Below are 13,075 nucleotides of genomic sequence, written 5' to 3' on the forward strand. Positions count from 1 at the left end.
TGTGCCTATCCTCACTTCTTGACCTTCCAAAATGAAGCATACCTAGAACAACGGGTCATCTCAGGTCATTCACAGCGGTAGGAACGAAAAACCTACATATTGACCCGATCAAGCGCTACTTTACTACCGGGCCGACGGACGTTCAAACATCTTGTCTCAAAACCAACCGAGGAGAACCTGCAGAAAGTCAAGTAAAATCGCATTCTGGAAGAGGGGTCACCTACCTCTTAATATACCACGGGACTCTGGCAGCTGAACGCAGGAGAATGAATCCTCCGGGCTTAAGGACTTTATATAAAAGGTCGATTTCCTCAGTAACTTCTTTACTCTCTTCAGCAAACCAGTCCAGGTGGTCCATCAGAATCGCTCTGGTAAGTGATGATGGTGTCATGCTCTCCAAACACCTGAAACGAAACGGCATTCAGTCATCGCGCGCAATCAAAGTATACACAACGAACCCCGAGATTGTCTCTGTGTGGATTTTGATCGGATGCACGGTCTCGCAGTCGTTAGCTTTCAGGGTGTCGAAACCTTCTCGTGTGAGGTACGAAGGACACGAAGTCGGGGTATAACTTCCCAGCAGTGTCTGCATCACGATTCTTGATCAATATATCTTGACACCTTGATGAAGAAGACGTACTAGTAGATAATGATAGGCCCCGTCACTGAAAAGCTCCGACGTTGCTACCGGATCTAGAGTATCTCTGATATATTCAAACGCTGTTCCCTCGGTCAACAACATGTTTCGCTGGTTTCGTGGGACACCGAGTGCACGCCAACAGAACACCGGATTGTTTAAGAGACGCAAGGTCAGTGAGTTTAGTATGACAGGTCGGACACGCTCATGCCAGATCTTGTTCTGCTCCTCAATCGAGGTTGTGCTGCACATGCGCAACACATCCTTGCGGCGTCCAGCAAGCCTAAAAAGTGCTCTAACCAAGCGTAGAGCAAATCCCGAATACCCGTACATGTAAAGTGATGAAGACGGCGCGAACATTCGCGAGTTTGCCTTCCAGAACTGGTAGCACGGGGCGGAGAGTAAGGGAGACAACTGCAAATCAAGGATCTGATCGAACGATTCAATGTACCCTAACCCAAACATCTTGTAGAAAGACTCAAACGGAAGTGCCTTAAGCGCGGCAATCTTCAACTCGAGAAGGTGACCTTGGCTGAATGCGAACGTTAATATGATGCAGTCATTCAGTGATTGCCCGGTGCTCACCAAGGATTCATGTCGACGCAATGTATCTATAAAACGAATTAGACGAGATACGTCGATAGCATCACAGATACCAACAGTCTGTAAGTTAGCCTTAAGCGCATAATGGAGTGCGTTGTCGCCTGCGGACGTGATGACAAGAAGTGAATCACTCGCGCTCGCCTCCAGATATTGCATATCTTTGAATGGATCCTCCTAACGCAGCACATTAGTTCGTAAGACAGGACTAGACAAAATCGAAGTTATTCTTACCCAAGTAAATGAATACAAGAACGTGTTGATTTCTTCATGGATAGGTGAAGGCTTATACGGAACTCGACACGGCTATGAGACATGTAAATATTATTGAATAAAGAAAGAACGATATTCCATACTGCATTGCAGAATAGTGACTCAGATGGGCCTCGCTGCTTGATATCTAGTGGGACAACATGTCTTGAACAACCAAGCCAGATGTAATACGGGCTGATAATCTTGCTAAACAAAGCGCTCTTACGGAGAGCAATGCAAACTCACATGTGGATAGGCAGAGGTCGCAGAACCTCATTTCGGCCGTTATAGACTTTGAACTGGTTAAACTTCTGATCAGCTTCTAGCTACACGCAGAACACGGGAAAACCTTACAGTCTCGAACTTATGTTCCAAGTATTCTCTACGTTGAGGACCCAGTATGACATCATCGAAATCAAACCAAATTTGCCAGAACCATCGTGATAGCCAGTTACATGCTCTGTCAACATCCGTGGGGGAAGGCTGATGGGAGCTTCCCGAAGTATAGAAGTCGACTACCGAAAGTAGTCCATTCTCAGGCGAAAGGAGGCAGGCAACTCTGTCCAAAACGGTATAGAAGATTGGAATCTTTGATGGCGTAATCAGAATTTGCGTGACATTTAACAGGATCGCAAACACTTACCATAGACAAAGAATAGCTAAATGTAATAAGACTAGCTGATGCTTCCTCCTCTGGCACAACGAAAGAAGCCGCATCCTGGTGGAGGACATGGACATTTTTCCAGCCGTGCGCTGCGATCCGCTTCCTAGCAATCTCAAGCAGAGGCTCGCATATATCGACGAGATACACGGCATCGAAGGAATCAATGCTTATGAATTCGTTCATTACCTCGATATTGAATCCTAATATTTTGTATTTAGTCTAGGTATTGGCATTGGATAATGTTGTTTACCCGTGCCACCGCCGATGTCAATCCAGATGAACGGCCTTTTAGCGGAGGATTTACGGCTGTCCAGAAGATGGGCCGCAGAAAGGCGGAGCATGGTTCTCCTTCCCCTCAAGAGATTCTTCCTTGTGTCATCGTATATGTCCGCCTGGCCCTTGTAGAACTATGCCACAGCCCCGTTTCAGAGACATATAACTCACAGCAGTTAAAACTTACTTTGTCGATTCGTTCATGATGTTCTCGGCCGCCATTCAATGCGATGCAAGCATGCCATACGAAACGAAGTCTCTTTTGGAGATTAAATGACGACCGTCTCAGAGGACTGCAAAATACGATAGTTAATGCGTGATAGGTTTTTGAAAGTAAACCGGACACACTATAAAATGCATATAACGACCAGCAAGAGTAATGCACGAAACAGCGATAAATCAATTGTAACATGCTCCGGAGTGTCAGAGTTTACGGCTGTCGGCTGTGAAAACACCTCGGATTTGTTCAAAGCTGACTGCATACCGAACCTGTGCAAATTGAATAAGCGTCGCAATATCCAGATCTTGTTACGCAGACCAACCAGAGCTAAAACACCTAAGTATCAGGCGCACCTGGGGAGCGGGCGATGGGTCAACAAACGACAATTTTCTTGAGAAAGAAATATACACACTCTTTGAAGCATCTCGAGATCGCACTTTACCCAAAGGGCATGAGCCATCCGCGGAATGTGGAGAAAATTGCCCAGAACTTGACGGTGTTAATGCATTCATAATGCCATCTTACAAACGTGCGCCAAAAATGCAGGTGTAGGAATGGATGAACCCGCCAGACCCAGCTATTTGCGGGGATCCTAAAGTTTTCCATGTTCTTGTGCAACCTAAGATGCACAACTTTCTATGTTTCGGCTGAATCGGAACGGTTCTTGACACATTTTTCTACGTGGTGATCATCACCAACTATTCAGGTCTAAGTGCTATCATAGAAACGTGACTATAATACACAGGTAAGTAAGGTTGCGCAAAAATAGAGAGAAACTCACCGTGTGAAGAAGACAACCTTGAGATTCTCAATGCAGCTTTCAAGTTTCAATGCTGCATAATATCGTCGGTATTTTGTATGCTCGTCCCATGAACGTACTTCGACATACTTCATGGGTAGTAGATTGCTCTGTCTAGATGATGGTGGTGTCCACACGTGTGTGGGTGTTTATCCAGAGAAGTGTAGGTGCGGTAACGTGGTCGGAGCCAACAACACAGACCAGCGCACGTGCGCGTGATCCGTCTGTCCTTATTGGGGGCAAAGGTAGTCGCGTCAAACTTTCTACGGAACACAACATAACTTCCGTGATAAACATTCAAGTGAACTTCCCGTAAGGACTTATTGAAGTCAAATAAATAATATGCACTGATCATGGTTACCTGCCGTCGGGCTACTCAGAAAAATGGCAGAATCATCCCGCACGATCCTCGGGCTGGTATCTACCATCCATTGCGTACTGTGCCTTTAGACCCGCCGATTCGCTCGCTTAACCTCGAGAATTTCAAGGCGGGAATTTGGCTCCCTCTAGTAAACGTTCATAAAGTAGCGCACTCTGGGAAAGCCGAAGTCACATAAGCGCACGTTTCTTGTACCGGCTCCACCGGCTCGTGCTTCGCTAGCAATGCATTGACCTGCGATAACGTGCCTCAACCTCCCCCTTGTAGGTTTGACTCACGGCCCAGTCGGAATGTGGCAGACAGAAGCCCCTCCATCGAGATAGTGTCCTCGTTCAAAAGCACCTTTATCTGAAAATGGATATCTCGGTGCGACCCACTCAAGGTGCTATCTGTTCGACATTCTACCTCGACTTGTATGTCGCCTGTCCTCGTTAGATATCTTTCCGCCATGTTTTTTGCTTCATCGTTGTGCACAGTACTTATATCTTGCGCGTGGTATTCGTACATGACGCCTCGATTTGCAGAAGAGAAACGGAAATCGTGGATTGTAACGTTCTTGTCCAGCGCGGTGATGTCCTTAGGAAGTCTACCGTTCTTGTGGGACTTTGTCGTATCAGGAGGGGAGACTGCTGCCGTTCATCATAGACCATGGATCTCCCAGGCTATGTGCGGTTCATTCCAAGGATTTCTATTCTCTGACCTCATAATGGGTTCTATCGACTATCCTCGACAACTTTCTCCTGTAATCGGATGGGGTCACCACATCATATACGCAATCCTCATGCCATACATAACCTTCCGCGGCTGGGCACATGTCTTCTGTCTCTGCCTAGCCATGGAGATACCCACATGTTTTTTGGCATCTTCTTTTCTCTGGCCCAGATTACGAAACGACATTGTCTACGCCTTCATATTCTTTACAACCCGAATCGCATTACACGCATCGCTCTTGATCGAGACACTTCTTCCACGAGGAAGGAACGAGACGGTTGGGGGAAGCTTCGCCCCCGCGTGTCTCTTGGCGTGTGCATTTGTCATGCATACATCATGGTTCGTATCCTCTGTGAAAGGTATCATTCGAAGATCCCGAATCAGGGGTGTCTCCAATACCATTTTATTGAAAGTACAGGTGCGATTAGCCATGATATCAGTGTGAAATTTTTATCAGGTTCGCTAATGCCAGTGCTCTTGGATTAATAGGGCCCGCAGCGACTGGCTCAACGTCTTCGCAACGCTAGAAGAACGCAGCGCATCTCCATCCACGTTGCTAGAGTAAGATTCTCGTAATATGATTGATGCATCTAGTCATGGCATTGAACATATCTCAGCTTATGAATTCCTTCTGAATAATAGTGGTGTCTTGACCGATATTCATCCTCACGACCTTACGTTTTGTTACGGTATGCTATGCATTTAAAACCCGTAACTACCCGTCTTTCTAATCCTCACATTCTGTTGTGACTATCAGAATTCCAGGTCTCTCTACACCATTGTCATTGTCTTGAAGCGACTCCAGTCTTTCAATCTTGTTTACTACACCCCCCATTGTTGACCTTTAATTCTGGACCTGTATCCGTTTCCTGCAGATTTCTAGTGTTCCGATCTAGAAACACCTTTAGAGCACATAAATTCGAGCCTCAACAGCTTTCGTGATGCTCTCTGGCCAGCTGTAGCTTGTAGACTTGCTGACTCCTCTATTTACATTCTTTCATGGTTGTCTTGGTTGAAGAATTCGTAATTGTGTGCATACCATATTTGCCACGTTTGCATCTTTTTTTTTTTGAATATCTTTTCAATTTGGTTTCACAGAGTGTTTCTCTTGGTTCCTGTAGTTGTATGTTATACAGTATGTCTAGAAACAGAAGCATATACATAGCTACCAGGCATAGTGTGTTTCTGTCCCTTGTATTTCTATCATTAAGTTATATGTGTAGTTAATTATGTGTGTGTTAAGTAATTGATATTACATCCTTGTATAGTGTTACAGTTCTCTGCCCTTGTACCTTCAGTTCTAAGGGTTCTGCACCCTTCTGTACTGGAACTTGAGACTTCTGTCCCTTGGGAGTACTGTCTATAGACTATATACAGGCTGACTCTCACTATTACCCTTCCTTACTTTATCATTCTGTTCCTTTGACCACCCTTTCATTCTTTGTTCATTCTATAGTCTCTTACCCTTTGTCCATCCCTTCATTCTTTGTACCTTTATCTTTGACCTTCCTTTCTTTCATTCTTTATGGCTCATCATTCTTAGTAACTTGTATTCCCTGAGTACTCTTGTATAGTTTAGTATATATAGGTATACAAGATCAGACTAGTCCTGTAGTCTTGATCTTGTCTACTTTAGATAGTCCTGTACTCTTAGGCTCACTCTATATACTCTACTCTTGTCTCACACACTCTCTCTGTCTGTTCTACAAGTTCTGACTATGTTCTAGTACTTGTGTTCTGTATTTCTGTTGTGTAAGATAGTTGTAGCCTGAGTCCCCTTACTGAGCCTTCAGGTCCCCTCTACACTGTTACTAACATCAGATTAAGACTACTCATTACTATCCTACAACTCTCTTATGTTTTGAGCATTAGTACTTACTGTTGTGTTAATCTCTTTTCTTTGTCCTAACCCTTTTACATTTTTAAATTTTAAACTTTCTAAACCCTTTTAAACTTTTACTACCCTTCTTCTATTCATTACCCCTTTTAGTTTAGTGTTGATTCCTTTATAGTGTAAACATAGACTCTCTCATACTAACTGTCACCCCTACTGTCCTACCAGATTAGTAGTTACAAGTAGACCTAGCTTAATATGTGTAGACCTTTATTTAAGAGGCCTTTACTAACTATATACCTCTAGCCCTCTTAAAACCTATTCTAATTGTTCTAGAAGTTACAACCTGTTCTAGAAAGAAAGTGTATGTAGCCTACCCTTCAGACTTTAATAAATAACACTTTAAGGACTTTTAGTACTAAGTTAAACTATATATAGTTACTACTTTAACTAATCTATCCTCAGATCTTAATTACATCCTATTTGTCCTCTCCTTCATGAAGGAAGGCAATACAGCCACCTGAGCCTAGAACTGGATTGAAGGCTATCAGATTAGAAGTCTAATCTGACTTCAGAATAATAAGTTGTATTCAGAATTCATAGGGCAGCTCTATACTTTCTTTATTAATCTGAATAAGAAGTGTAATACACAGAACAAGCTTACATCTCTATAACAGGGCAAACATTCTACTAATACCTTTTTTTAGGAGTTCAATATCCTAGCCTAAAAGGTAGGATTTGTACTCAGGTTTGATAATGTTCTTATTAGAATACTTGAGAAAGCTCTTTACCCAGAACTGGTTGATAAGATTCTTAGAATAATGTTGGAACTAATTACTTACACTGATTAGAAGATACATACTATTTCCTTCAACCAAGCTACAGCTTAGATACATTAAGTCTGTATAGAATGCTTGTACATACATTTAACTCTGACAGTTTCAAGCTCTCAGATTAATCTGCCTGTAATTTGTAATTAATCTGTTCTAATAGACATTAGAGAAGCTTGAAAGTAAGGAGTATACTTTACTTACAGAAAGTCAGGACACTAGATTAAGGACTACTTACAGAAGTAATAGTATATCTGTTAGGTTATTAGAGTAATAATGAGTAACAAGTAGGATTTGTAGTAAGAAGCCTTTTCTACAAATCTAGAAGTCACCTTAGAACTCTTAGACTCTGACTATGTACTCTAGAATTTTATAGAGGCTTAACAGTAAATGTAGTACTAAAGGGCTATGACTCAGATTTTTTAACAGCCACTTTTGATTTAATAGACAATCGAAAATGTATTGCTTCAATATAACTTGCAAAACAATAGGAATTTACAAACGCCTATGCAACTAAATACTCAATTAGTTACAGACAATAATCTACTAGAGGATGAATGCACATTTATGTCCAAGATACTGTATATGAATATGGTTGGATCCTTGTAATATATTGCAGATTGTACACAACCAGACATAGTGTTTATAACATCCCAACTTGCAAAACACTTAAAACACTCAAGCATGTTACATTACAATGCTGTAGTGTATTACATACAATACTTGAAGGGGACCAAAGACAAATGGTTAATCTTTAGACAAGGAAATCATAATAATATTACTGGTTATATGGATGCAGACAGAATGATGCAAGAAAATAATAAAGCAATATTCAGATACACATTCTTCTTAGGAGAATTGCTCATATCTTGGTCAAGTAAAGGACAGAAACTAGTATCCTTATTTATGTACAAAGTGAAAATAATAGCACTATCAAATGGAATACAAGAAGCTATAGCATTACAATACCTAGCAGATGAGATACTGTAGATCTCTGATGCACCTACAAATATTTATTACAATAACCAAGCAGTAATTAAATCTATAGAAGCAGACAAAACAAAATACTCAACAAGAACTAAGCATATTGGCTTACAACACAATTTTATTAAGTGTTATGTTGAGGAACAACTTATTAATATTAAGTATGTTCAAACAGACAATCAAAGGGCAGATATCCTAACTAAATCATTACATGTTCCAAAGATCAAACACCTTACAGACTTAATAGGTCTTGTAAATGTTTGAAGGGGACTGTTAACATGTATTACAATCAATGATACAATTACAGACACTACAGTAATGATAAGATGATTAATACACATATAAACAGAACAGACACAGAACAAAGAGACATGTATCAGATACACAATACAAGACATGTATTGGATACACAATACAAGACATGTATTGGATACACAATAAGTATCAGATACAAGATAATGATACATTGGATGTCTAAGACATACAGACGAATGAATAACATAAAAGCAAGCAACTTAGTAACTAAATATATATCATTATCAGGGTCTACACCCTCATTACTTGTGTGATAACCTAAGAATACGCATTCTAACAGTTTTTAACTTTTTTCTTTTTAATAAATAATTTTGTTGATTTACTTTTTCTACTTTTTCTACTTTTTCTACTTTTTCTACTTTATTTACTTTTAATCCTACAGATAATGTCTTTGTCTCATTATTATTGTTCGTTCGTTTCTATTGTGTTTGATTTCTATACCTAGTAACCAATGTAATTTGCCTCTGTCCATAATTTCTATATGTGATTGTAGAGAGTTTTTAATCATATCAATAATATTATTACTCTGTGCAACAATAGTTATATCATTAATGTGAACTAATAGTATTGCAACTGTACATTTGTTCTTCTTTACATAGAATACTGTAAAGTTGTATTCTGATTGTGTAAAACCAATTGTATTAAGTATTCAGCATAGAGTTTTATACCATCATTGTCCAGCTTGTTTTAAACTGTATAATACTTTACACAATCATAATACTTGTCCAGGTTTTAACTTTATTAAATCACTCAGTGGAGGTTTAATAAATATTATTTTGTCATTATCTAGTTCTCCATTTAAGTATGCAGATTTAACATCTATTTGATGTATCTTGTAGTTCTTTGAACATCCCCATACAATAGCAAGTCTTATTAAAGATATGTGTGCAGTAGGTGCAAATAGATCATTATTATAATAATCTTCACTGTCTTGTTGAAATATTCCTTGTACAACTAATCTAGCTTTTTGTTTTTCGATAGAATTATCTGTTAGACGTTTTGTTTTATATACAAATTGTGTTCCAATAACATTTGCATTATTAGGAGGATATACTGTCTCCCAAGTATTGGATTGTATTAATTGTTGTACTTTGTCATCCATAGCTTTATTCTAAAGCTCACAATCACTTCTATTGATTGCTTCTTTATATGATAATGGATCTGTCATTATTTCTGTATGTAGTTTGTTAAATTTGTTAAGATAAATCATAATATTCGTTTTGTCAACATATGATAGACCTTTTGAGTGTTTACTAGGTAAATTCGTTTCACCCAAACGTTCTGTAATTTTGCACTTTTGAGTAGAGTGTCTTAGTTACATAGTTTTGTCTGATTCTTGATTGGATTCATTGTATTGTGTGTTTTCTACTAACTTCTACATATTTTGTATTTTCTGTTAGTGATTCACTTTCTCTGAGAGTGTTGCTTCATCCTCTATGGATGTACTAAGGTCCTGTTGTAAATGAGGAACTGTTTCAGAGCAATAGTTTGGGTTGTTGTGTCCAGGAGAAATGTGTTGAAGACGTTTGATTACTCAGAGAGCTTTCATTTGGGTTTCCAGAACATTCAATCCTATCTTGTTTCCTTTGGATTTTGTTTCAATGTGTGTCTGTCCTTGTTTGTGTACTTGGTGACAGTATTTGTCTCTGTTGCTAGGTCCTTTGGACTTGGATTTGTTGTTGTTTTCCTTGATATCTAACTTGTTTTCTTGGATGTCTTCTAAGTCCCCTTCAATTTGTGAAGGTTTTGTGTTGAGGAATTGTATATTATGTTTGATAGTTATTTTTCTATCATGCCATGTAATGTGACCTTTTGAATTATTGTCGAAACCTATCCATTGTCTGTAATAACCTCTATCTGTAATTTTAGATAGGTTTTTGTTCTGTATTATAATGTATTGACTGAATTTGTGTATGTTGTCAATACTAGTGTTGTGTCTGTATTGTTTATAATAAGGAGTTACATATCCTATTACTCTTCAAGGAGTTCTATTGTGAATATATGCCTGTAACATTGCTGCTTCTGCCTATAAGCATAATAGAATGTTTTGTGAAGTAATAGAGGCATGTATTTGATTAAATATTGTTTTATGCATTTGTTCTGCTACTCTATTCTGTTGCAGTGTATGCTTTACTGTTAGTCTGGATTTTGTTCCTTGACTAATTAAGTATTCTTAGAAGAATTTACTGTAGAATACTCTATTGTTATTGCTTTGCAATTGTTTTATTCGTATACTGTGTTGTGTAAATATGTTTGTACTCTATTGAACATACTGAGTATATGTGTTGTCTTTCGTTTGTAATTTTAATAAAGATACCCAACATGTTGTGTCATCAACTAACATTAATAGATATTGTATATTCTTATATCCTTCATAGGATATTGGACCTATTATATCCATATGTATTATATTGCTGTAGTTTGCACTTATTTCCAAAGATCTTGTTTTTGGATGTGCTGTTTGTTCAATGTTTGCTTTTATACAATCAACACATTGTTTTTCATCAAAGTTTGTTATCTTTTGAGATAATATCATTGTGTTGTTCTGTAATAAACATTTAATATAATCATAACTAATATGACTGAGATGTTTATGTAGATTGTAAACACTGATTCTACTCATGGAATTCATGTAATGAGTGTTTCTTAATGTATATAAGTTGTTTTCAAGTTTAATTGTTCCTATTTCGTGTTGTCCACAATAAATAATACATTCTGCTTGTTTGAACATGAATGTGAAACTGTTGTTACATAATAATGCTTGACTTATAAGTGAAAAGTTCAAATCTGAATGATAATAAACATGTGTTAATGTTATTTTACTAATTACAGGATTGTGTGTATTTCCTGAATTTCCCCTTTTAATTTTAATAATCATATCTCTGGCCTTTGTAAGAGTCACTGTTAATTTGTTTGTGAGTGTAACTGTTACCAGGGATACGTTTTGTACATTTGTAAGGTGAAAGTAATATGGTGTAGCATGAATTGTTACACCAGAATTAATTATATTGATTGTATTAGGGATATATTTATTTATTAGTGTGTTATTTTCATCCAAGATATTATTATAATATACCCAATTAGTAAATGGGTCGTTTGTGTCTGTGTTCACAATAGTATTTGTCTGCTGAGAGGCTGGTACATCTGTCATTTCAATGTCTGGCACCTGTTTGATGTATGTGTTCATACACAGTATAGTTGCTACCAGTACAGATTTTGCTTCTGTTGCTTCTATTACATTAGCTGAAGGATTAGCCTTTTTGGCTCAGGCATTTAGTGTTGATTGAGTTGGTGACTTTTGGCAATCACAGGAGAAGTGCCCTGATTTGCTACAATTGAAGCATTTTGATGCAGGGGTTGGTTTGCTTGTATTTTTGTTATTTCCCTTCTTTCTGTACTTTTTATCTTTTGTACAAAACATATTTGCCTGTCCACATATTGTAGGCTTGTTGTTTATGTATTGTGTAGGGTTTTTGATGTGAAAATCGTTAAATGCTTGGTGCAGTACTGTAATAAGTCTTTGTGGCTTGATAGGTTAATACTTGGATTCAGGTTTTCCATTGTAAAACATGTCTCAAGCTTGTTCCATAGCTGTAATAGTACCACTATATTTAGGAGGGGTTGTAGTATAGATAGCCACTCAATACATAGTGTCTGTAGGTTTTAAATTGTCTGCTACTAGCTGTGCATATATCTGCTCTAGTTTGTCAAGTACTTGTCTGAAGTTTTTAACATGGTCATTGTATTTAAATAGTGAAGACTCATTGTATACTTTATGTGTAACTGTATGAGGGTTGAAACATTCTTCTAATCTGCTCATAAGAGTTTTAATCAACGTTCTGGTATGTATAAAGTTAGCCATTATATGATCCACTACTTTATCAATTATTAATGCATAGATTGTGTGTGCAACCTTGATGTCTTCAGGCTTTGGTTCATTTGTGAACAAGTGCATATAGCCTGTTGCTACAATAGTAGAGTTAATCTGATACTTCCATATCTTGAATCCAGATGTGTCTTTTAGTTGTGCAATGTTGTGTCTAAAGTGTTTAGGTACATCAGTAAGTTTGTAATGACTTGTATTTGTCCTTTACAAGTTATTTGAAGGTGTAGATGAGTTTGGTACAGTTTTGTTTAGTGTATAGAGATTGCAGGTACTTGGTGAGTCCATTGTAGATTTGTAGTATTAATGCAAAGTAGTGTAGCATAGTCTCATAGTAGTAATGTAAGGTGTTAAGCAGAGAGTGCAAGGCTCATAACCTGTTAGAATGTGTATTCTTAGGTTATCACACAAGTAATGAGGGTGTAGACCCTGATAATGATATATATTTAGTTACTAAGTTGCTTGCTTTTATGTTATTCATTTGTCTGTATGTCTTAGACATCCAATGTATCATTATCTTGTATCTGATACTTATTGTGTATCTGATACATGTCTTGTATTGTGTATCCAATACATGTCTTGTATTGTGTATCCAATACATGTCTCTTTGTTCTGTGTCTGTTCTGTTTATATACATATTAATCATCTTATCATTACTATAGTATCTGTAATTGTATCATTGATTGTAATACAT

At 38.0% G+C, this 13,075-nt stretch overlaps 2 protein-coding genes across 2 annotated transcripts; one reads left to right on the forward strand and one right to left on the reverse strand.

The window, feature by feature from the left end:
* Positions 1 to 92: 92 nt before the first annotated feature.
* FOMMEDRAFT_156548 (S-adenosyl-L-methionine-dependent methyltransferase) lies at positions 93 to 3,540 on the reverse strand (the record flags this gene model as incomplete). Its single annotated transcript, XM_007266823.1, has 15 exons — positions 93 to 177; positions 225 to 404; positions 459 to 586; positions 641 to 1,169; positions 1,223 to 1,248; positions 1,298 to 1,414; positions 1,472 to 1,543; positions 1,594 to 1,684; positions 1,736 to 1,788; positions 1,844 to 2,077; positions 2,133 to 2,353; positions 2,404 to 2,560; positions 2,614 to 2,719; positions 2,775 to 2,915; positions 3,428 to 3,540. 15 exons carry the CDS (start codon positions 3,538 to 3,540, stop codon positions 93 to 95), a joined length of 2,253 nt encoding a protein of 750 aa, XP_007266885.1.
* Positions 3,541 to 4,305: 765 nt separating this feature from the next.
* Positions 4,306 to 4,908, forward strand: FOMMEDRAFT_32955 (uncharacterized protein; the record flags this gene model as incomplete). The annotated part of the gene is made up of 1 exon (XM_007266824.1): positions 4,306 to 4,908. A coding segment is annotated over one exon (603 nt), but the record flags the coding sequence as incomplete, so codon positions are not given.
* Between the last annotated feature and the right edge of the window lie 8,167 nt (positions 4,909 to 13,075).

The sequence above is a fragment of the Fomitiporia mediterranea genome, assembly GCF_000271605.1.
Source record: "Fomitiporia mediterranea MF3/22 unplaced genomic scaffold FOMMEscaffold_6, whole genome shotgun sequence".
Taxonomy (NCBI): Eukaryota; Fungi; Basidiomycota; class Agaricomycetes; order Hymenochaetales; family Hymenochaetaceae; genus Fomitiporia; species Fomitiporia mediterranea.